At 35.1% G+C, this 22290-nt stretch overlaps 1 protein-coding gene across 2 annotated transcripts; it reads right to left on the reverse strand.

The window, feature by feature from the left end:
• Positions 1–669: 669 nt before the first annotated feature.
• On the reverse strand, positions 670–21530 carry LOC128028581 (CD166 antigen homolog A-like). Of its 2 annotated transcripts, none has more exons than XM_052615846.1 (16): positions 21335–21530; positions 9141–9247; positions 8651–8855; positions 8483–8547; positions 8196–8283; positions 7685–7858; positions 7037–7161; positions 6796–6925; positions 6596–6708; positions 6340–6466; positions 6091–6209; positions 4496–4625; positions 3433–3462; positions 2518–2635; positions 2298–2411; positions 670–1851 (listed from the first exon to the last, which is right to left on the reverse strand). In XM_052615846.1, the coding sequence occupies exons 1-15, from the start codon at positions 21387–21389 to the stop codon at positions 2318–2320; spliced, it is 1680 nt and encodes a 559-aa protein (XP_052471806.1). In that variant the 5' UTR covers positions 21390–21530; the 3' UTR covers positions 670–1851; positions 2298–2317. The 2 variants fall into 2 exon arrangements, with proteins under 2 accessions (XP_052471806.1, XP_052471807.1); XM_052615847.1 differs by having other exon boundaries at positions 674–1851; positions 2518–2632; positions 21335–21529.
• Between the last annotated feature and the right edge of the window lie 760 nt (positions 21531–22290).

Here is a 22290-nt window from a genome sequence, read left to right on the forward strand (position 1 = left end):
AATGTAATTAAATATCCATCAATGATAATTTTGTTGTCATTTTATTTAAATAAATGTTTAATGTCTGAGACCTGGATGGGTACAGTTGAATTTGTAAAGTTACATGCTTTGATCAATATTGATGTAATGTGATGAGTGACAACTGAGCAGTCAAAACCTAATGGAATAAAAACTGCAGTTGTGAAATTACAGGACAAACAATGATCATAATTAATCAAAAGTTACAATAAATAAATTCATAACGTTACAAAACCTTTCTTTTTCAAAGAAATGCTCTTTTTAACTTTCTACTCATCAAAGAATCATGGAAAAGGTATCTCACAGTTTCCACAAAAATATGAAGCAGCAAAAACAGTTTTCAATATCAATAATAATAATAATAATAATAAATATTTCTTAAGCAACAAATCAGATTAGAATGAATTTTCGAAAGATCATATGGCACTGAAGACTGCAGTAATGGCCGTTGAAAATGTAGCTTTTCATCACTGGAATAAATTACATTCTAAATTATCTTAAAATAGAAAAAAGTTATTTTAAACTGAAACAGTATTTCGCAATAATCCTATTTTTAAAGCATTTTTTGATTAAATAAATGCAGAATTGTTGAGCACAAGCAACTTTTCAGAAACAGTGTAAAACTGCAGTATATAACAGAGCATACAAAAGAGAAAAAATAGTAATTTTCTAAAAATGTACACTTTATTGGAACTAAGTGTACAAAACAATGGTCAGTATGTACAATACTTGCATGGCCACATTTAACCTCTTTGGTTTTGACAGTGAAATGCAGGTACAATACACTGAAGTGTGGAAATGCAGCAACCACTATGCAAACTGAAAGCTTGAATTTAAAATCTGCAAGTAAATACCATTAATTGTACTGTAACATTCAACAGCAACAGAGGTATATATATATATATATATATATATATATATTGAGAAAAACTTACTAAAACTAGCTGATTTAATGTCAAAACACTGGCATTTAGCTAAACCTCAACAATATAAATAAAGCAAAAACAAAAAGAAGTTAACCATATTTACAAGTAATGCATGAACCAGATCACATACAATTTAGCGGTGAAACAATGAAATATCAAAGGACACACAGAAACAGGTGATAATCTGAGAAAAGAGTAAGTGTCAATATATACATTTTTCATTGTCCTGAAAAAAGGCAACATAGGAACACAAGTGTGACAGTAAGAAACCAATTTAACATGGTTTTAAGTCTTTGAAATCTGTATGGTATTTCCAAGCAAAGGGCATAGTTTTCATTAAACAAGCATCCGTTTCTGCAATATTCTCTTACCTCAGAAATTACAAATTATGTAATGTCCCATTTAGACATTTTAACTTCAAATTGTATGTCACAGTATTTATTAAAATCCACATAAAGTCTAAATTATAGTAAATAATGGTCTTCTAAATCCAAATAAGTGCAATATTGGCATATAATTTTGCTCACTGACTGACTTGAATACTAGCCAAGTGCTCCATATAAACGTGAATATCATGCTCCACATCATGCCACAGATTATGTACTGTGTGTAATTAGGGCTTTTTCCAGACGGTTCAAATATGAAACCCACTAATATGAATGAACACTTTACAGACACAGGTTTCTGAACAGGCTTGTTCAGAATGCATAAGATTCACATACTTTACAACATACAGTATTAATTAAATCCCTACCACAGGGGAGGCACAGCCACATTAAGAAAAGATGGTGGATATGTAACTGACACAGCTACTCTGGTCCTCCATTACAGCTTCTGATTATTTTTCACAGATTTCACCAATTTTTCACTCCTTCTAGTGGAAAAAGGGATTTCATTCAAATGAATCCTAAGGGAAGACAAGATTTATAAATATTTAAAAATATACATATGACCGGAAGGTCTATAAAAATGTATATATGTGACACAAAACCAGTCTTAAGTCATTGGGATATATTTTAAACAATAGCCAAAAAAACATTGTATGGGTCAAAATTATCGAATCATTAGGAAATAAAAAAGTAAAGATGACGTTCCATGAAGATATTTAGTAAATTTCCTTGCTTAAAAATCATTTGGACAATTTGGAAGATGATTTGTTTTTGTATTTTGATTTTTTTGCACCCTCAGATTCCAGTTTTTCAAATAGTTATATCTCTGACAAATATTGTCAGATCCTATTAAACCATACATCAATGCAAAGCTTATTTATTCAGATTTCAGATTATGTATGAAAATATTAACACTTAAGACTGGTTTTGTTCAGTTGGCTTCAGAAATCTTTTGTTGTCTCACCCTGAATGGCTCCTTTGACATTACACGTCAGCTTTTTGGCTTTGATTCTCCTCTAGTTTTTTGCTCTCTTCCGCTGAACCATCTTCCTTCTCTCCAATTTTCCAGGATCCTTGCCTACATCCAGATTAAATGTTACATAATATTCCACTTTGAACAAATCTGAATGACATAAGCATAGTGCAAATGTGCAAAATGTGATGAATGGTAATGTCTTCAGTACCTGAACTTCTTCATATACAGCCAGTAGGCCAGTCCTATCGCCAGAACTGCCAGCGTCAGACCAACAACTATGCCAACAGCCAGAGCCGTCTGGTCACTGTACTCATCTTTCTGATCTGCTTAAGAAACACAGAGATAAAACATTCAGAATAGGATATGAACTGGATGAGTACTTAAAGGGATAGTTCACCCAACAATCAAAATTACGTCATTAATAACTCCCCCTCATGTCGTTCCAAACCAGTAAGACCTCTATTTATCTTCAGAACACAGTTTAAGATATTTTAGATTTAGTCCGAGAGCTCTCAGTCCCTCTATTGAAGCTGTGTGTACGGTATACTGTCCATGTCCAGAAAGGTAAGAAAAACATCATCAAAGTAGTCCATGTGACATCAGAGGGTCAGTTAGAATTTTTTGAAGCATCGAAAATACATCTTGGTGCAAAATTAGAAAAAACTACGACTTTATTCAGCATTGTCTTCTCTTCCGTTTCTGTTGTGAGAGAGTTCAAAACAAAGCAGTTTGTGATATCTGGTTCGCGAATACAGTAGACCGTACACACAGCTTCAATGGAGGGACTGAGAGCTCTCGGACTAAATCTAAAATATCTTGAACTGTGTCCCCGGGTTTGGAACGACATGAGAGTTATTAATGACATAATTTAGATTTTTGGGTGAACTATCCCTTTAAATAAACCATTAAATAACTAAAATGCTGATGGCCAATTACAATATTTGTCAGGACGCTGGGCATCTCAGCAACTTTGATTTAGTTTTCTTAAAAAATACAGACTTATTCTTTTACCCTGTGCACACAAAGCATTTATTAAATTGAGTAAAGACACTGTCCCCTCTTCCCGTTAAATGCAAAGCCATACACAGATCAGACCTGATTGTATAACAGTTCAGTGTCTTACCTTGTTTGTCCATTGCCACGTCCTCATCAACTGTAATCACATATAAAGTCATATTAAGTTCCATTTGTTTTGAATTCTCATGGAGTGAAAAGTCCATTGCATACAGAACTGGAGAAATTATACACGCATCTAAATTCTAATAACAAAATGGATTAAATGGACATTTGCATGTTAATTCGTACTTTTTCCCAAATAACCCAAATGAAATGGCAATGCACATAAATACAGGAATCCAGATGCTTACAGCTGTGGATGGTTTTATAATAAAACACATTTGTCTAGGGTTAGCCAAAAGATTTCAGTCATGTAAAGTGAAAGTATGTGTCAGAGAAAAGACCAGCATCCCGACAAACAGAACAGAAGAAGAGAAGGAAAGGTGACCTCAAATAAAGATACAAGAGTTTTTCTGTTGTATTATGTTCTCATGTTATATTACCGAAGCTTGGAAGGTAATGCCCACCAAATCATTTAGACAAAACTTTAATTACTTCTTTTTAAATTGTATTTAATATTAAATTGTAAAATTTTAAGGCCAACACATAAAAGCTACTGTATTATTATAGTTAGTATAATAACAATTTACAAAAAGGTTTTATTTAACATTACTTAACATGAACAACAATGACTAACAAAAATAAAGCATTAATTAATCTTAATATTAATTTGAACATTTAGTAACATATAACGATTTTTTTTAATTGTAACATCTTTTTTAATATTAACTATCATCAACAATTATCAGTAAATACTGTTACATAAATTTGTCAGTGTTGGTTAATTTTAGCTCATGCATTAACTAACAGGACCTCATTGAAAAGTCTCGCCATTATTATTTTTGATGCAAAGTAAATTTAAAACAAATAAACATGATCTTAGTGGGATGTGACTTTATATATATGATAAACATCCTTTCAGATGCAAACTACATTTGCAATAACAAATATTTGGTTCTTTAACAGTTTTGTCTTAATGATTTTAAACTTCTAAACAACTTAAAAGAAAAATCTTGTGATGCACGAGGGTTCAGAAGTCAGATAAGAGAGTGGACAGAAGTTCCACTTACGTGCAGACACATTAATGCTCTTAATGTCAGAGCCCAAGACATTGGAGGCTGTGCAGGACACGGTGAGATTGTCCTTTGGAATGATAGTGATGCTGTATGTGACTTTCCCATGCTCATAACGACTCTCATCCTGCAATTACAGCATGTAACATCCATTAAATGACATCAGACTTAAACATTACTACTGTATTCATGGCTATGACTATGGCATCAAGCTTTTTTGTAAAGGAATATAACCACCACTAGAGAGCGATATTGCTTTGTGCACAAGTAAATTCTCTTCTAGGGAAGCTTATGCTTAGAAAGAGGTAGACTACACACAGGCAATGAGGTAATGCACTTCTGACATCCAAGGATTTGCACTGACAGATCAATTTGTACCAATACAAAACCACATGATACAGGAAGTATGTAAAAGCCTCATCATTTTTAATAGCTTCCTCTGTACACACCCACTTCGGCGAACGAGTCGCCTGGTGTGTTTGAATAGTGACCTCATTCTGGTGCTTAAAGATATGAGTTATATAGCTGCTTTGTTTAACAACTGACATGTATGTTGTCACTGTGAGAACATCTTTATCAGCTCAAATGTGCTGCTGGCTTATTCGTGTTCTTTCATTTTTGAAAGGAGCATTAAAATCTGGAAGGTGTATTCAAAAAGAGCCATAACAAAAGCTTTACGGAAGGCTCAGTATCAGGTTTTAATAATAATAATAATAAATATTTCATATTTATAGGTAAAAGAGCTGTTAGACAATACATTTGGTTAATACACAGAAATACTTAATTTTAAGATGTAAATCATGTTAGTTTTCTTATATACCAGCATTACAAATCACAAGAGAACATAAATGATTCCACTCCATTAAAAAAAAAAAAAATACATTTTGCCTTGTCCCTTGGTGGTGTGCACTGAATAACATGAACACCTGGCAAATGGCCTGTGGGTTTTTTTTTTTTTTTACATGAAAACAGACAATTTATTAAGAAATATTACAGGTGTGTTTTGTGTGTGTGTGTTTTTGTCCAAAACAAAGCATCCTTTCTTGGGAATATCATTTTCATTTGCAAGAATTTCATAGGTTTTTCCTGTCCTCAGTTTCACTTTATATCATATTAGTCTTTTGTTAAAATCTTTTTAACTAATACAAGTCAGCTCCCTGTCACATCATCATCATCATCATCATCATCATCATCATCATCATCATCATCATCATCATCCTCATTCTGCTCCAGAAAGTCATTAGGTATGAGCATTGGATTTGATGCATTCTGTGTTATGTATTTTGTGGTGTATTAGGCAATTTCTCTAATTCTAAAACATTTCATTCTCTTTGATAAAATGGCATGAATCTATGACAATAAAAATATATAAATCTCAACTTCAAAAACAGATTAAAATCATCTGAAAATCAACAACACTGTTTAGAAATGGTCAGTATGTAATAATACTGCACAAGATTACTGCTCTCATTGTATTTTTGATCAAATACATGCAGCCTTGGTAAGCATAAGAGACATTTTAAAAAGTGCTAAAAATGACTTTTTAAAAGGTAGAGTACTTCATAATAATGTGTCAGATAGTTCAGACTTACACTTGTGCCATTGACACTCCACTGTACTGTGGGTTTCGGAGAGCCTTCAGCCACACATTTCAGGACCTTGGCCATGTTATCACCATGCTCCTTGATCAGGTTCTTAATGGCTGGAGGACCTGCAAAAACACTCATGCCATCATCCATCAAAAAATGTTTCTCTGAAACCTTTTTGAACTGTGCTCAACTGTTAAAGCAGTTTAAAATTCAACTTTATTCAATTATATATGAACTGCACTGCAAACTTACCTTCAACTACTAATTCAAATGTCCGTGTTTCCTTGAAGCCAGCCATGGAAACAACACACTCGTACATGCCAGAGTCTGAGTATGTCAACTTGTCAAACTTGGGAAGGCTATTCAGCTTGACATTGCCCTAAAAAGAGTTTAAATGTTTCAATAACTAGAAAGTAACAAAAGGATTCATTTTTAATAGGGACGAGCAATCATGAATGCCATGGTTTTCAAATGGCATATATTTTACAAAGAGACATTTATTTTCTACCTTCTTCCAAGTTGTTTCTGCCACTCCTGAAGCTTTAACATCTACAGTCACCTCCAAGCTCTCACCAAGTTTCTTAACAATTTTACCAGTGGTGCCAAGGACCACATCCAGATCTTTGAGCAAAGAGAAAGAGAGATGATAGTCGTGTAAGGTATGTCCAAAAAAAAAAAAAAAAAAAAAGACTGCAAGTATTTCCTTACATTCAACTGTGATGGTTACAGAAGCTGCAATATCCTCGTTGTCCACTAGTGAACATTTGTAATCTCCAGTGTCCTCTCGGGAGACATTGGTCAAGGTGTACGTGTTGGAGTCCACACTATTTTTCTCTCCCTACAGATAAAAAAGACCAGTTTAGCAGTGGCTTAAGTAGAAAAGCAGTCTTCAATTTTCTGACTGAAGGCGAAGGAACGGAGAGAAATATGAGCTACAGAGCAGACTTACGTCGATGTAGAAGTTGAAGCTAGAGGGTGGAGGGTTTCCGTCTGCTGTGCATTTGAGGATCACACTGTCCCCTTCCTTAAAAGGACCCTGGGACACAACTTGGAGAGTGACCTTCTCAGTAGGGTCTGTGGAGAGAGGGTATGTGTAAAACAGGGCCCATGCAGATAAAAGCACTTCGGAACAGCTTCTTATGAGCCAGAAGAGGCCCTTCAGCTCAAGGGTTGAGGCTTTGAGAGTGTTTTCATGGTGAGAACTGCTTTTGAGAGATAGCGTTGGGGCTAGTACCTTCACTAAATAGCCAGAGGCAAGACAAAACCCCATTCAACATCTACAAGCCCTGCTCCAGAAAGGCCAAATTACAGATCTTAAATGGACGAAATTCAACGACCCATTTGATTCCGATAAGGCCTCTTTCTTGTGGCTACTTCAGATGGAAAGAGAGTCATTCTGAAGAATCCAGTAAAGTATGTTCAACATTAGACCATTAACAACTTCAGTTTTGAATACGTTTGCTCTCAGCGACAATGTTTGGAACTGAGTAATGGAGTAAAGTGGAAGTGTTAGGATTAAAAACGTGCTAAAATGGCCCAAATAGGAACAATGTTAATGTAAAGAATTTCTATAAAGAAGTATATGAAAGAAACGTACAGTTCACAGAGAAGACAAGAGGTGAGGAATCCATGTTTGCAGACCAGATGTGCTGAACCTGACAGGTGAACTTGGCATCGAAGTCTCCCTTCACTGCTGTATACTCGAGGGTTGAAGTTGTCGTGGACAGTCTCGTCTCTTTATCAACATCCAAATTTGTGTTGATTTTAATGGCTGACACGAAAACAGAAAAAGAAAATGATGATCAAGGGAAATTAAATATAGTACCAAAGAAAACAAATCTCTTTGATCATTTGGAACTAACTGTCACGCTGTTCCAAACCCATATTAGTTTTTCTAATTGGAACACATATGGAGAACATCTGAAACACCTTTATGCTATTAATATTGTGCTTTTTCATAGTTTTCATTAAAGTTTTTTTGCAAATGCATGGAAAAGAGCTTAGAAAACAGTCTCTTTTTCTTTTGTCATACAGATTTGGAATGAACTAAGGGTGAGTAAATGAAGGCAAATAATTGGATGAACTATAACTTCCACATTTCACTCTACCTGCTCCATCAGTCACAAGAGGAGTTTTATTCTTGAACCATGTGATGTTGGCAGCTGGACTGGCACCTTCAGTACTACACTGTGCTAACTGAAAGGCAAAAATTAAAACGGTTGTGAAAAGGAAAAATTATTTTCTTAATGCTGATATTCATCATATATGGCGCATACGAATTTGTTGAGTTTTAAATGCATATTCAAGCTGTATTCACTGCAAATAACATTTTATTCTGTTGTCCTGTTTATGTGTATATGATATATAAACCAGAAATAAATTTCACACAGCCTACCATTGTCGGTTTGCCAACTGCCATTGCAGTCGTTAGGTTTGTAATCTCGGGTTGCGATGGAGCCTCTAAAAAAAAACAGAGGAAACTGTTGAAGAAAGTAGTTCATAAATGCATCCAACTATGAAAGCGTTCTAGTTTTTGGTCAGTGATGTTGTGTACAATCCTTACTGTAAATGGTCAGTTGAACAGGGTACTCTAAAATGTCTTCTTTCCCCACAGCCATGCAGGTGAAGGTTCTCTGGTCGACCATGGTCACTTGTGTGATGACAAGGCTGAAATCTTTTTTAATGCTGACTCTGTTCTTGTAATTGACATCAGCATGAATACTGGCATTCTGATTCTGTTGTTTCACCAGGATGTTGCCATCTTCGTCCTGTTGTGCAAAAAAAAAAAAAGCATGTTTAACAAAGACAATTACAACAAGTGTTAACACCGTGGCTCTGTAGTGCTCTCAAAAAAATTCAGCCAATTTTGAGGGGTTCTAGCCATTTAGCTAGGAATAAGAGTAGTTTGTCTGAACAATAGCAGAAGAAGAAGTGGCAATAGTTTTGGGGAAACCTGTTTGGAAATAGTTGCAATTTTTCTAATTCTAGTAAAATTTCACATTGCCGGTTTAAAATGAGCCAAAATAAATAAAAAGAGTGAACCTCAAACTTACATATTTCCATTTAACAAATTTGACATCTGTTTCCTTGAGTTGCCCTTTGTTGCATGGGATTTCAATGGTGTCTCCATACTTGCTGGTGAGAGTTTCCAAACCACTCACTAAAATGCACAATAAAAAATAAAAAAACTATTACAAAAGAAAATCACTGTAAATACAATGTGTTTGTGAAGTCATCCTGTAAAGGTCACATGCAATACATAGCAGACAAAACCTTAAGTGAACATTTTTGAATACAAGTACACATTGTGCACATGAACACATTCAAATCATATTGTTATAGGGTTGTTGTTTTTTTGCAATTACATTTTTGATTGAAACTTAAGAGGGTGTTTGCAGTAGCTTTTTATTCTTACCCTTAATATTTTAATATTATTTGAATGAACAATTTTGCCTGGCTGATTTGCAGGATGATTTGATATTCAAATTCCAAGCACTCGTGTTTTTTAAAGGTCAAGAGTCTGTACTTTACTGATAAACAGTCACTAAATACTACAAGAAATTTAGTATTTGTCATACAGTTTAACATTATGGACAGGTAATAAAAACAAACTCCAGGTCATACATTTTTAATCTAGATTTTTTTTATATATATTGGTGCGTTTAGGGAGAAAAAGAAGCAACCGTTTTCTCTGCATCTCATTTTTGACACTACAGCTGCGTTTGATGGACAAATAAATTGTATGGTTTTTCAATCATGACTCATTACACAGGAATTTAACATGGGCTTCACCCTAAAACTAAATATTCAAATTTCAAATAAGGATCTCAAAACAATCTCTAGACAAACAGCGAAGCCAGTTCAACTGGTTGTTGTGTCACAGCTGCACTTCTGAGAAAGGGTCGCCAACATTTGGGATGGATAGCTCTCAACAGAATGTCTGATAATTGTAGTATGAGATAAGATTGAGACAAAAAACTGAATCCTTTCACCAAAATTCCACCGAAACGCATCAAGAAACTTAACCTAATGCTTGACTGAAACAACTTGTTTTGGATTTTAAAACCGAAGAAAATCTCTGGCTGTTGTGACATGTTTAATGAAATAAAAAATATATACTATAAGCTGCGAAGAAATTCCCTTATGAAACAAAAATATATTGCAGTATATTGGAAAATATCATGTAATATATTAGGCATATATTCTTATATATATTTATTTTTTCCAATATATTGCAATATATTGAAAGCGGCAATCATTTGTATATTTTGCAATATATCATATAATATATGTATCATCAATATATTATGAAATGTATTCAAATATATAAAATATTAGAAAATAAAAAGGGAAAATAATATATTACAATATATCACAATATATTTTAAGAAATATATTGGTAAATATATTTTCCTTTCGTAGGGGTTAGCTAGCATTGCTAACAATTATGATTATAGAGCTATTTCTAACATTTTGTTACATTGTTACATTGTATTTTGAATTCGTGGTTATATTTTGTTTTCATCTGAAGTTTTAGTAATTTTTATTAGGTGCTCTAATATTACTACTTAGCTTTAATTTTATTTTAGTAATTTCATTACTTATTTTTATATCAGCTTTATTTCAGTTAACAAAAATTATCTTTTGCATTTTAGTTGTCAATAACATCACAGTAGAGTACAAAAAAAAAATGTATTTCTCTTTTATAGTTTGTCCTAAACCCTTTTATAGTTTGTTGGTTTACCCCATAAGAATTCTGTCTGTTTTTCACATGATTTATAGTTGTAGTAGCAAGAAAGCACAGAGATGCCGGCTGAAATACTAAAAGAGAAAAGGATCGAGTGTCGCCGTGCCCTCAGAGCTTCCAAACCAGCACCAGGTGAAGTAAACAAATGACACTGCCCTCCCAACCCCCTCATGGCCCTGCTGCTCTTTGTTTCATGAACAGGTGCCGCTGCAGAAGCTTCTTCATGCACCTGTTGTTAAAACTCTCCATTGGAAACACTCTTGATGGAAAACATCCCACAGCCAGCGGCATGGTATCAGATCAGTTGCTGAAAGCATATGGACTGCAGGGCTTTCAAGTGTTTTTACACTCTTAAGAGCAATGCTCAGTGAAAACAGTGCTGACGGTGTTGTTGGGTTGAGACCACACTGAAAACTGAGAATATAAAATCGTATTTAAGCCTGTAAAAGTTTTTGGATTTTGAAAAAGAAAGTAAATCTAAAATTTACATTTTCATTGAGATTTTTAGGGGGGAAATAAATAAAATAAATAATTACAGTTTATGAAGAGTAGAAAATGAATGTTTTTGTCTTCATTGGGATTGGGGTTGAATGCTTTGGGACATTTTTGGAATTTATTCTCAAGAGGAGAGCAGGTACCTGGGACCAAAGAATGAGACACACAAAGGGTGCAGTTCATTCTAAGATCAACTTTATTTTGCACGGTGCTGCATTTTCAGAAGTGAAAGACAAGTCCGTCTGGAAAATACAAGCTGAATAAGCATAACCTCATTTGGCAATAATCAGATAATGTTTTAGTCTATCACATAAAGATCAGACAGGTACACAATGTCCCAAGACAGGGAGTGTTTGAGGGGTCAAACAGAATCTCACAGTAATAAAATAAATTATATTCCCTATCCTCTCCCAGATATACCACTGGCAAATTGTTTTTCAATTTTTCTTTGCATAAACACCATTAAAGCGATGAAAGCTTCGGATCCTTCAATGTTTCTCTATGGCACTGAACCCTAAAGATGTCAGAGTTTCGCTTCCTGTGCAACTGATACTCGACTGCCATTGGCTTCTCTGCGTTTGAGGGGAGGGGCTTACCGCTAGGTGAATTAGGAGGCCAAGCACTACAGAAGCAAGCATCAGACCAACTGCAGAAAAGTAATTGAAGCCATTTTAATATGATTTTAGTAAAAATGGCTGAACATTTTAAGTACAACCAGGAGTTATCCGAGTTATTGGCTTATCACGTTTGACCAATAGGTTGCGCGTTCGATGGGGTGTGTTCTGTTTGAGTTGACAATGGCACACACAAAGTTTGGTGTCAATATGCCAAAGCATTGCAGAGATACGGCATCAAGTGTCATTTTGGTATCATGCCTCAAATTTGTTGCTGTGGTATGCAAAAACAGTGTTATCTTTCAACACAAAATCAACAACTTTTGTCAGCATGATTTGAAGATGATATGATTCAAGTTTGGTCAAAATCAGAGCAACAGTCTAGGAGGAGTTCGAAAAAGTAGGTTTTCACTGTTCTCAGCATGACCCAAGGAATCAATTAATACCAGTCTCACGACAATTGGCAAAATTCACAGAAAGCTATTAGTATTTATTTGAAATTTAGTTTTACTTTTGACCACAAAGTGGCACTGTCTCAAAACTGAGTACTTTCAGGTCATGGTCTTGATAGTACATACAAAGTTTCGTAGATGGTACACCAATGCATTCATAAAATATAGTATTTTATATCATAATGCTCTTTTGTAGTCAATGTCAATTTCATGTTTTGTTAAATTATAGTGCCACCAAATGTGGGATGTGTCCTTAGAGTGTGTCCATGTGTGTCAAATTTGCTGAAAATCACATTTTGTTTTGTAGTTACAGGCATTTTTATATATGAGAAGAGAAAAAATGACTGATGGCCGACTTTGTTTGCATTTTTTGCCACTTACTATCAAAATGTTGGCAATTGGGCATTAATGTTTATCTGACAGGCTATGTTTTAGAATTTCCTATGGTGGTTTTGTGTCGATTGGAGTAATGGTTTCTAAGATATTGGCAACAGTTTTTAATTGCTAAAATGCAACGTTACACAAACCATAAGGCAAAACCTGGCATGCTTGGTATCACTGGAATCGCCAAAGATTCAGGAGTCTAAAAAGGTTACAATAAGTTGACCACACCAAAAGTTATAAGCATGTGAATATTTCATTTTACCACTAGGTGGTGTTGACTCAAATTCTCAGGCTCCTTCAGATCATCATGCTGATGACCCATATCAAGTTTTGGAATGATACACCAATGCGTTCATAAAATACTGTATTTTAGTAAAAATTTCTAAATGTCTTATGGCCAGAATGGCTGATATGGGACAGTGGCATATCAATTGACTCAGCATGTTGCCCTGAATCCATTGAGACAAAAAAAAAAAAAAATTACAAAAAAATTGGGCAAACCGTACAGGAGTTAAGCAAAAGTAGCCATTTTTCCTATCTCCAGACCTCTAGGTGGCACTGTGCCAAGACACAGCAGGTAGCTTCAGGTCATGCTTGTGATCACACACACCAAGTTTGGTCTCAATATAACACACCGTTGCGGAGATACAGCCAGGTCCATTTTTACGTGCTTCTTCGTCAAAATTAATTTGCACGTTATTGAAATACTTGATTTCTATAACTTTTAGCCAGCGTGGTCTTAAGATGATCTGAGCCAATTTTGGTGAAAATCAGACAAACTGTCTAGGAAGAGTCTGAAAAAGTGGGTTTTTCTAACTATTAAAAATAGTAAAAAACTAAACCCTACGATTTAGTAATTAAAAATAAATTCTTCTAGACCTTACGGTTCAAAAGTTATTAGCAACATGAGGAACAGGTTGGACAAGTGGTGGCATGAAAGAGTTTGAGTTAGAAACAACAAATTTGATGTTGTTAAAGATGAGACTATATTCTATCAGTCTGCCAAATATCACAACTTTCCCGTAAACGGTTCTGTGGACTGCAATAGACTCAAGAGCAGAAGAAACGAAAGTAGAAGAATCCTTACGGATACAATAGGTGCCTATGTAGCTTCAGTGCTTGGCTCCTAATAATAATTATTATAATAATAATAATAATAATATAGCCATAAAAAATTCATAATATGATAAAATAATTAAATTGTAACAAATTGAATAGAGGCTTATAGATCTTTCCTTATATCTGCTGGTTTAACTGACAATTATAAAGAAATATTCAAATTTTGACTGAAGATTTTGGTAATTTTTTAAACAAACTGAATGCCACAGAAGGCTAACCGTAATATAAAGGGTGAATGGGTTCAAAACGGCTCTCACAGGCAGAGAGGATGTTCGCAAACCATTAACCTTAGGATGAGTCGGTTAAGTGATTGTGTGAGTTATGAGGACAGCCTGCCACAATGGTGAATATCCCGGAAACACAGACATCCCAGGAATTGATTTGGAGCCTGCCTTATTACACTCCAACCTGCAGGAGCCATTAGGCTTCCTTGAAAATGTCATAAGTTTAGTCTACAACGGGTCTGAAATTACTCATCAAGCAGGTTGGACTTATAAGTGATAAGTGCACTCAGAAATCACATCCATTAAGTTTTAAATTATGTATTTGATTGCAGGGGCCCCTGGGACCTTAAAAAATGTCTGTGTCTGACAGCAAATCATGGCAGATTAAATACTGAGACTCACCAGGATTCACCAACAGACCCTATTCGTGAGCAGCTATTAAACTAACAGAGAACTATTAACAAAATAGTAAAATAGTTTCCATAGAGGTCCATTAACCCCAAAATCTATTTCCTTGATGAAGGTTATGACAGTGTTCATTCTACTGCAGCTGGAGAATGTAAATCTATAAGTGTCCATAATAAAGGAAAGGAAAAAATCTTTTATAAGGTAGTATAAAACATTCTCAAAGTTCGTAATTTACTTTTTATATTCATGGTGGTTTCCAAAAAAAAAAAAAAACATACAAACAAACAAAAATGTCATGTGGTGAAACTATCAAGTAAACAACTTCCTTAGACATTGAAAACAAATGCACATAATTAAATCATTGTTTCCTAAGTTTAAAAATATTATGTAAAAGCATTATTTAAAATATTAAATTACTAATTCATAAATAGAATTTATATGAAGTTGCACCACATTACATTTTACAATCATAATTAACCTTAGTTTCTCATAAAACGGTAACATTATCTGATTATCTTTCATGTTTAGTTTTTTTGATGACTTTAAAATAATAGTTTTCAAATATTAATAATCTTTAATCAATAATGCTTTATTACCAATTATTACAAATCTAGTCTTTTATCAGGGCTTTTTTGTTTATTATGACATGAAAACATTTGACCTTTATGCCCTCAAAAATATTAAATTTATTTTAATTCAGATATTAAAAACCATGCCAATCATAAAAGAGGCATCAACTTATTTTTGAATAAATTATTAGACAGCACAAATAAGAAATTTATGAGTTACAACCTGCTAACAATAAAGAAATTTAGGAAAAAACTGTTGCAGCAAGTTCACCTAGGTTATCAGTTAACCATGCATAACTGTACTTAGATATGCATGACAGTCTGTGTAAAATGAACCTATACGTCAAAATGTAAAACTAATGAGCATGTTGTGGCAGTCAAAGAATCTTGACTTCAGATCTTCACAATTTATGTTCAAGCAAATAGACTTTATTATTTTAAGCTTTATGTGGTCTTTTGATTAACAACACTGCTAACATCAAAGTTGTTCTGTTGAACATATTTCCTGACAGCGAGGTGTCTCATATTTTTGCATAGACAGAGAGAGTGCCTTTATCTCCCTGCTCCCAGATGCGTCAGGGCTTCACACATTTGCATTCCACAGGATCCTGCAGGGCCCCTTCTATTCATAACATCAGCGTTTGCTTGCAGCCACTGAGATACCAATCAAATTTGGTGCCCAAACACAGAGGTCAGCGAGCTTATATTAAGAGTTAAATAAGCTTTTTCACCGGGCTGGGCTCTGAAAGGGCCGCCTCCCACGTTGTTTGAGGGCCTATAACAATTCGGCTACGTATACAGACCAGCTTTGGCTGTGTAAACAAAAGCAGAGCAAATACTGATTTCAGAAAGCATGTCTGGTGGGTGTGTGATATGCAACGGTTAACTCCCCTCTGCAGGGAGTGAAACAACAAAAAATAGACAGCGGAACTTAAGGAGTACAACCTCAAGGCCTTTTCTATCTTAGTGATTAACTCTCATGAATTATGTTAGGTTTAAAACTCTCCGACATGATAGTATATCACTACTAATTAGCTGGATCTCTATTTTTTTTTTCTTCACTATGATGCTGTGATACAAGAGAGTAAATCTGTTTCACATTCCTGTGTAGTTCAAGGACTGGCCTGGTCTGTAAAAAAAAGGTCACAAGGGTCCTTAACCATCTCCTGCTTCATGATTCCTGTAGCCTCGGAGTCTATATCTGCAGAAAGCTACCTAGAGAAGAGCTTAAATGCAATTTATATGCTGCATACTTTGAAGGAACTTCATGAAAGTAACATTTAAACAATGCATTGAATAGAACAATGGTTTTTGATGATGAGCTACCAGAGCAGAGACCTTTTCTCTCTTACAATAGAGAGGACATGATCCTATTAGCTGCTGGCACGGAAAATACCTTCTTTAGATGAAAGACATCATCATCATAAACATATAACTTTAACTGACCCACATACTCAGGAAGTGGAAGCCACAATACCTAATTAACCTGTTGCCTCTTGATGTTACTTAAACCTCAAATTTAAACCATGCGGATGTTGACAACAACACTTGAAATCTGTGCCATTTTGGAAAGCCACCAGGTATGGCTCTCATCATGTTGACAGAGAGCACAGACATCTGGGACAGGTGCAGTTGATACACCAATGCGTTCATAAAATACTGTCGCTATGTACAAGTCGCTATGACTTGTGCAGGCTTGCCAGCTCAAAGCAGATGACATCAAAGTTCCCACAAAAGAAAGAAAACTAAAGACAAGTTTAATCTCCTTTTCTAAAGCCAACTTCAAAGTTATGATGTCAAAGGATTACGTGAAAGAGACAGAAGTGCAGAGAAAAGGAAACATTTCCAAAGAAACACAATCAAAGAGCCAGCCTTTTTACTATCGGTATGTGTTATCCCATGTCACGTTATAGTGGGGGTTATTAAACAACTGACTTTTGAACTGAAAGATTTTTGTCTTCAAATTCAGTGTGAATTGCTCTTTGCATCCCACTTTACTACTGACTTCGGATAGGAATCTAAACCTTAACGGCATCCTGGCATCAGTTGATGCTCATGCTGATATTACAATACAAAAGCACTCCTGCTTGTGCCAAACTGCTTTTTAACTGATAAGTAAACTAATAAATATTATGCGGAAATGACAAAACATATTTAAATTGTCCACTTGATAACAAACGGGTACAAATCTGATAAAATGCATCTCACAGATTAGAAAGGCCATAAATTTTAAGGCCAGGCGATCATTGCAAACTAGGGATGTAATGATTTCATTCAACTCATGGTTAAATTAGATTCACGATTTTGATTTCACGATTTTATTAACAAAATGAGATTGAAGACATTATACAGTAAATGAAAAGGTGTGGTTTAATTAAGACTGTTCTGGCTCATTTCTTTGCGAAATTGAAATATAACCAAACTAAATTGAAATTTTCAATCAAACTAGTTAGTTATAAAAAGAAAATAAAAAAAATAAAAAAATAAGGCTTTGTCTGTGCTCTTTCATTTTAAAATTAGAGGCAACCACTAGATTTTAATCAAGGTCCAAACAAAGATGAGGCATACATGTAGTTTTTAATCTAAATTAGAGTGTAGAATTAAGAAATTTGAAGCAAAAAACACAATGGTCTGATTTTAGTTTTGTGAAACTATACATAAACCATATCTGAGCGAAACAGCAGACAGGCTGAATGAGATGCAGATTCACTATCTGACAGCAGATGGTGCTTATGAACAGAAATGATACAGTTTTTCCTGGGTAAGCCTCTGTAAACAAAATAGAACTGCACTCATTAACACTACTTTAATATGCATTGTTCAGAGGCAAGATGAAAAGAAAATTTAACAGAGATAGTTGCTTTTAGATCTGCTAACATGCAGTTCAATTTAACTGATTCAGCACCCGTGCGTTAGTGTTAGCCTCAGAAGTTACGTCCACAGACCATTGGCAAAACGTCTGATGCATATGCGACACAAAAGTGGAAACACTTCAATAGTGTCAAAGTCGTCATCAGATTGGCTGAATTCTACAGGATTTCCGCGAGACGTGTGTCGCGTTCTTTAACGTTCCACCTGAAAACAAAGATACCGTGGCGCCAAACCCCCTCACGAAAGAAAAAAAGCTGTCGTGTTTACAACTGTGATGATGAGCGCTTATCAGGATCAACTAAATGCTGGATTTTCAAAAGTATGTGAAATATTTAAAGTTTGCGACATAGAATCTTTAAATATGTTGAGAGTTTTACACACCAGTCTGTTATTGTGGCGACATTTCCATACCTCGAAACGTGACAATGAACGAAACAAACTGTGATTGGTTGTTTGACATGTCAGTCAAGCAGCCTCATGGGCGGGCCTTGGCCAATGAAAGCTGCCATGAATTCCAGACCTTCAGTCTGAAGGTCCCGTGATAGGTGATAAGTCCCGTGCATTAACGTCACTGTTGAGAAATGCAACCAAAAACAATGTAGAACGCGACTGAAGCCAATGATATTTAGAGCACTTCTGCATTATGCAATAGTAAAATCAACGCATTTCAATACGACTGTAATAAACTTTCAGGTTAAGCCTTAAAAAAGCCTTGTTCAGATATAAATGTAACACGTAAAGAAACAAGCAGAAGTGAAGGGCAGGAGTAAAAATGCTTCAGAATTCTGCCTGTGGCATCACCTTTCCAGAGATAATGAAGGGGGCTTGGGGGGGGGGGGGGGGGGGGGGTGGTAGGCGGCGGGTTTATTGTAATGGCTAGTTTAATTTCCTGAGTCCCGGTGCAAACAGTGCGGGATTAAGAGCTTTCAATCGAACATATACAGTACAGATGCTTCCTCTCAGCTGCTACTATAAAAACAAAGCACTGCAAAAGAGGCAACAAAAGTCCACTAGCAAAATTAGTCAAACTAAAAACAGAATTTTTCAGGTTGGAGACAGAAGATAGAGGTAAATAGATATTTGCAAATCAAATTCAGTCACGTTGTCACTCAATGGGGTTAGCACGCATCTCTTGCAATACATACAACTTAAAACTTCAGCCTCAGTGTCGCTTTTAAAATGCATGATTGGAACAGAAGTATGTGCTACAGTAATTCATATGGTAACCCAATGTCTTTTTTTAAATGCAGGGCACGTAAAGGAGTTGGGCGAGATAACGGCCTCCCGGTGGGGAGTATTATGTTGAATTTAATCACAAATGGAGAAGAGTCCACAGGAGATGCTGTAATCGTACATGCATTAGTTAAAGAAAACCTGCTGGACAATATAGTCAGCAGGGGTTCAGAGGAGGTCTTGGAGAAGCCAAATAACAAGAGTCAAACAACCTGACTTTTAGTCCAAAAATGCACAAAGGGTGGATCCAAGCGGTGGTAAAACATTGTGTCTCCCCTCTTTAGACCAGACAATTGCTCTCTTGTCTTGCCTGATGACAAAAACTGGTTCCTATGAAGGCCACTGTGAAAAAGAGTTACTTTTGCAGTAAAGAAAAGAGTACAAGAGGACAACAATAGTATTTCTATTTCCAAAGTAGTACTTTCACTATGGGAAGCATATTACTAAATGTTTGAATGGATGAGTCATTCTAATCTTAGCAAACAGTCTATTGTTGAGCTATATTTGCTTTCTTTTATAATGGGACTATAAAATGGATTTAGATGGTTCAACAGGGTAGACAGGTAACTCTAAGTGGATGATTCACATTTGAGTAAAAAAACATGAATACATTTCTCTTTACATAATCTCAATTTACTCAGTAAAGCCAATCAGTTAAAAGCAGGATTTCTGCCTGTAAAATGGAATTGAAATTATAACTAAATTTTCAGTCTCATCAAATATGGTCATAAAGGAGGGTATAAGAAGCAGAGCATTTCACACAATAACGGAAAATAAGCAAATAACATCTACAATACAAAAGTCATAAAAAATGCTAAGGAGTCTGGAGACAGTTTTGCACTAATATATATATATATATATATATATATATATATATATATATAAAACTGAACTCATAAACAGTGATATTTGTTATCAAAGCAATGTTCATCAATGAAGGACAGACTTCTCAAGGGGAAAAGGCAAATTTTTTGCAGCAAACTGAAAGAAACCCACCAGCTAAACTAGTAAAACCGGGTGTGACATTGCAGATGGTGTGTTTTGGGGGAGGGGTGGAGAGAGAACAAAAAACAGATGCAGCACTAAACTACTAACCTTAGTTGTAAACTCAATTTGGCTTTCAAGACAATCTAGAAGAAAAGCAGCCACATGCACAAATGAAACATCATTACCTAGGGTACTAAAAAATGACTTATCACAGGATAACCATGTGTAAAATTTGACTCATTAATAGGATACAAAAAAAAAAACTAGTTGCATTGTATAGTAATATATTAAAATGCACATTTTTATTTTAATAAGTAAAATCAAACTTTTTCAGCACTGGTTTAAAGAATTTAAAAAAAAATTCTTACAACTAAGGACAAGACAAGGTGCTCAAAAATCTCAACACGTTGAAGTCTGACTTCCAACCGAACAACCTTTTAAGCACCAGCCCAAAAGGTGAATGAGTCTCTTTAAAGTTGCATTGACAGATGGGCTGGTGCCTTAAAATAGCCAGACGGTCTTTTGTTTCCTTTATTTAATCACCTGAATATGCTAATGTTGCACTTACGATATATTGCTATGAAAACCAACGCAATTTCAATCGCTTCACAATGAGAGGCAGATGTAGGCTCCGATCAGTTATTAATTACTTTTAACAACCAAAGCATCAAGGTTACATTTGTGCAGCACAATATCATACCATTTTTCCCCTCACTAGCGAAACAGGTGCAAGGAGGAGGGGGCGGGGACAAAGAGCCCGTTTGGAAATAAAGCTTACTTTTATACGGAGAAAGCCACCGATGCTGGATATTTTGTTACTAATAAAGATAGAAAATTAGAAGTCTGTCAAATTAAAAGCTTTGTAAAGAACTCCAAGTTAAATTGTGGCGCGTTTTCTTTTTAAAAAGACGATCATTCTCAGAAGATCTTAAAAGTAGCACTATTCAGTTCATTAACTGATCAGGCTCATTGGAAATATCAGAAGAGACGATCTAAAATTACGCATCCCAAAATTCTAAAATGCAATAATAATAATAATAATAATAAATAAATATATATATATATATATATATATATATATATATATATATATATATATATATATATATATATATATATATATATATATATATATTTCTCTTACCTTGATTCATCAGTGATATTGTGAGCAGACACCTTAAAAGAGCGGTCCCGTGCATCTTTGGCAGTCTGGATCTCTCCGTCTCGACAAGTAATATCCTTATGTTAAAGCGCACTTGCTAGTGGAAAATGTTCTAGAAAGCTCAACATACGCAGTCAGTGCCAGTGTCAGGAAATTCAAAATTTGAGGTTGTTCCCCACGTGATAGATCTGCCAAAGCCCTGATGGGCGGTTATAGGTCTGTCCTGAAGCCCCTCCTCTGCACTGTGTGTCTAAAATAATTTTACCTGCTAGAAAACACATCTTTTATCTTATCTGCGCCTCTACTTTACTATACAGTAGCATTCTCGTAATGTTTGATATGGATGTCCTGGAAAACAACATGGCTTTCAATGTGTAATTCTCCTTGAAAATCTAAATGCTTAGGATCTCCTCAGAAAGTAGGAAGTATTTCCAAAGTGGCTGCAACTTAATTAAAACCAGAGTAAATTTTTCCTAAATGTTAGATCATGATTTGCCGTCCGAATAACTGGAATTCTGCATGTTCTCTGAAGTTTTTTTTATGCGAACGTTACATTCTATCATTTTGCAATATTATAACATTATTAAAAACCAGATGCTCCTGAATATTTGTTCATAACAAGTCAAGATTCAGAGAACGTTCCTTTTTAGGCAGGTGTTATATATTGCTTTGTAGGTGACGAGCCGACAAGCACAACATGATTTCCAATGGCTATACATGCATTGACATGCTTTTTACACCTCAGAATGTTGTGTGCCTAAGGCTGCAATAATATAGAACAAATAATATAAACTATGCTCATGTTAACTAATCAAATCATGTGTGAAACATGCAATCAGTCAAACAGGTTAAACTGGTAATGAAAGAGCCTTTAGATAAGAGAATATCTTTCAAAGCCAGATTAAATCTAGCAGAGCTGTGCACAGACATTTTAAGGA

Source organism: Carassius gibelio, chromosome A15 (assembly GCF_023724105.1).
Source record: "Carassius gibelio isolate Cgi1373 ecotype wild population from Czech Republic chromosome A15, carGib1.2-hapl.c, whole genome shotgun sequence".
Taxonomy (NCBI): Eukaryota; Metazoa; Chordata; class Actinopteri; order Cypriniformes; family Cyprinidae; genus Carassius; species Carassius gibelio.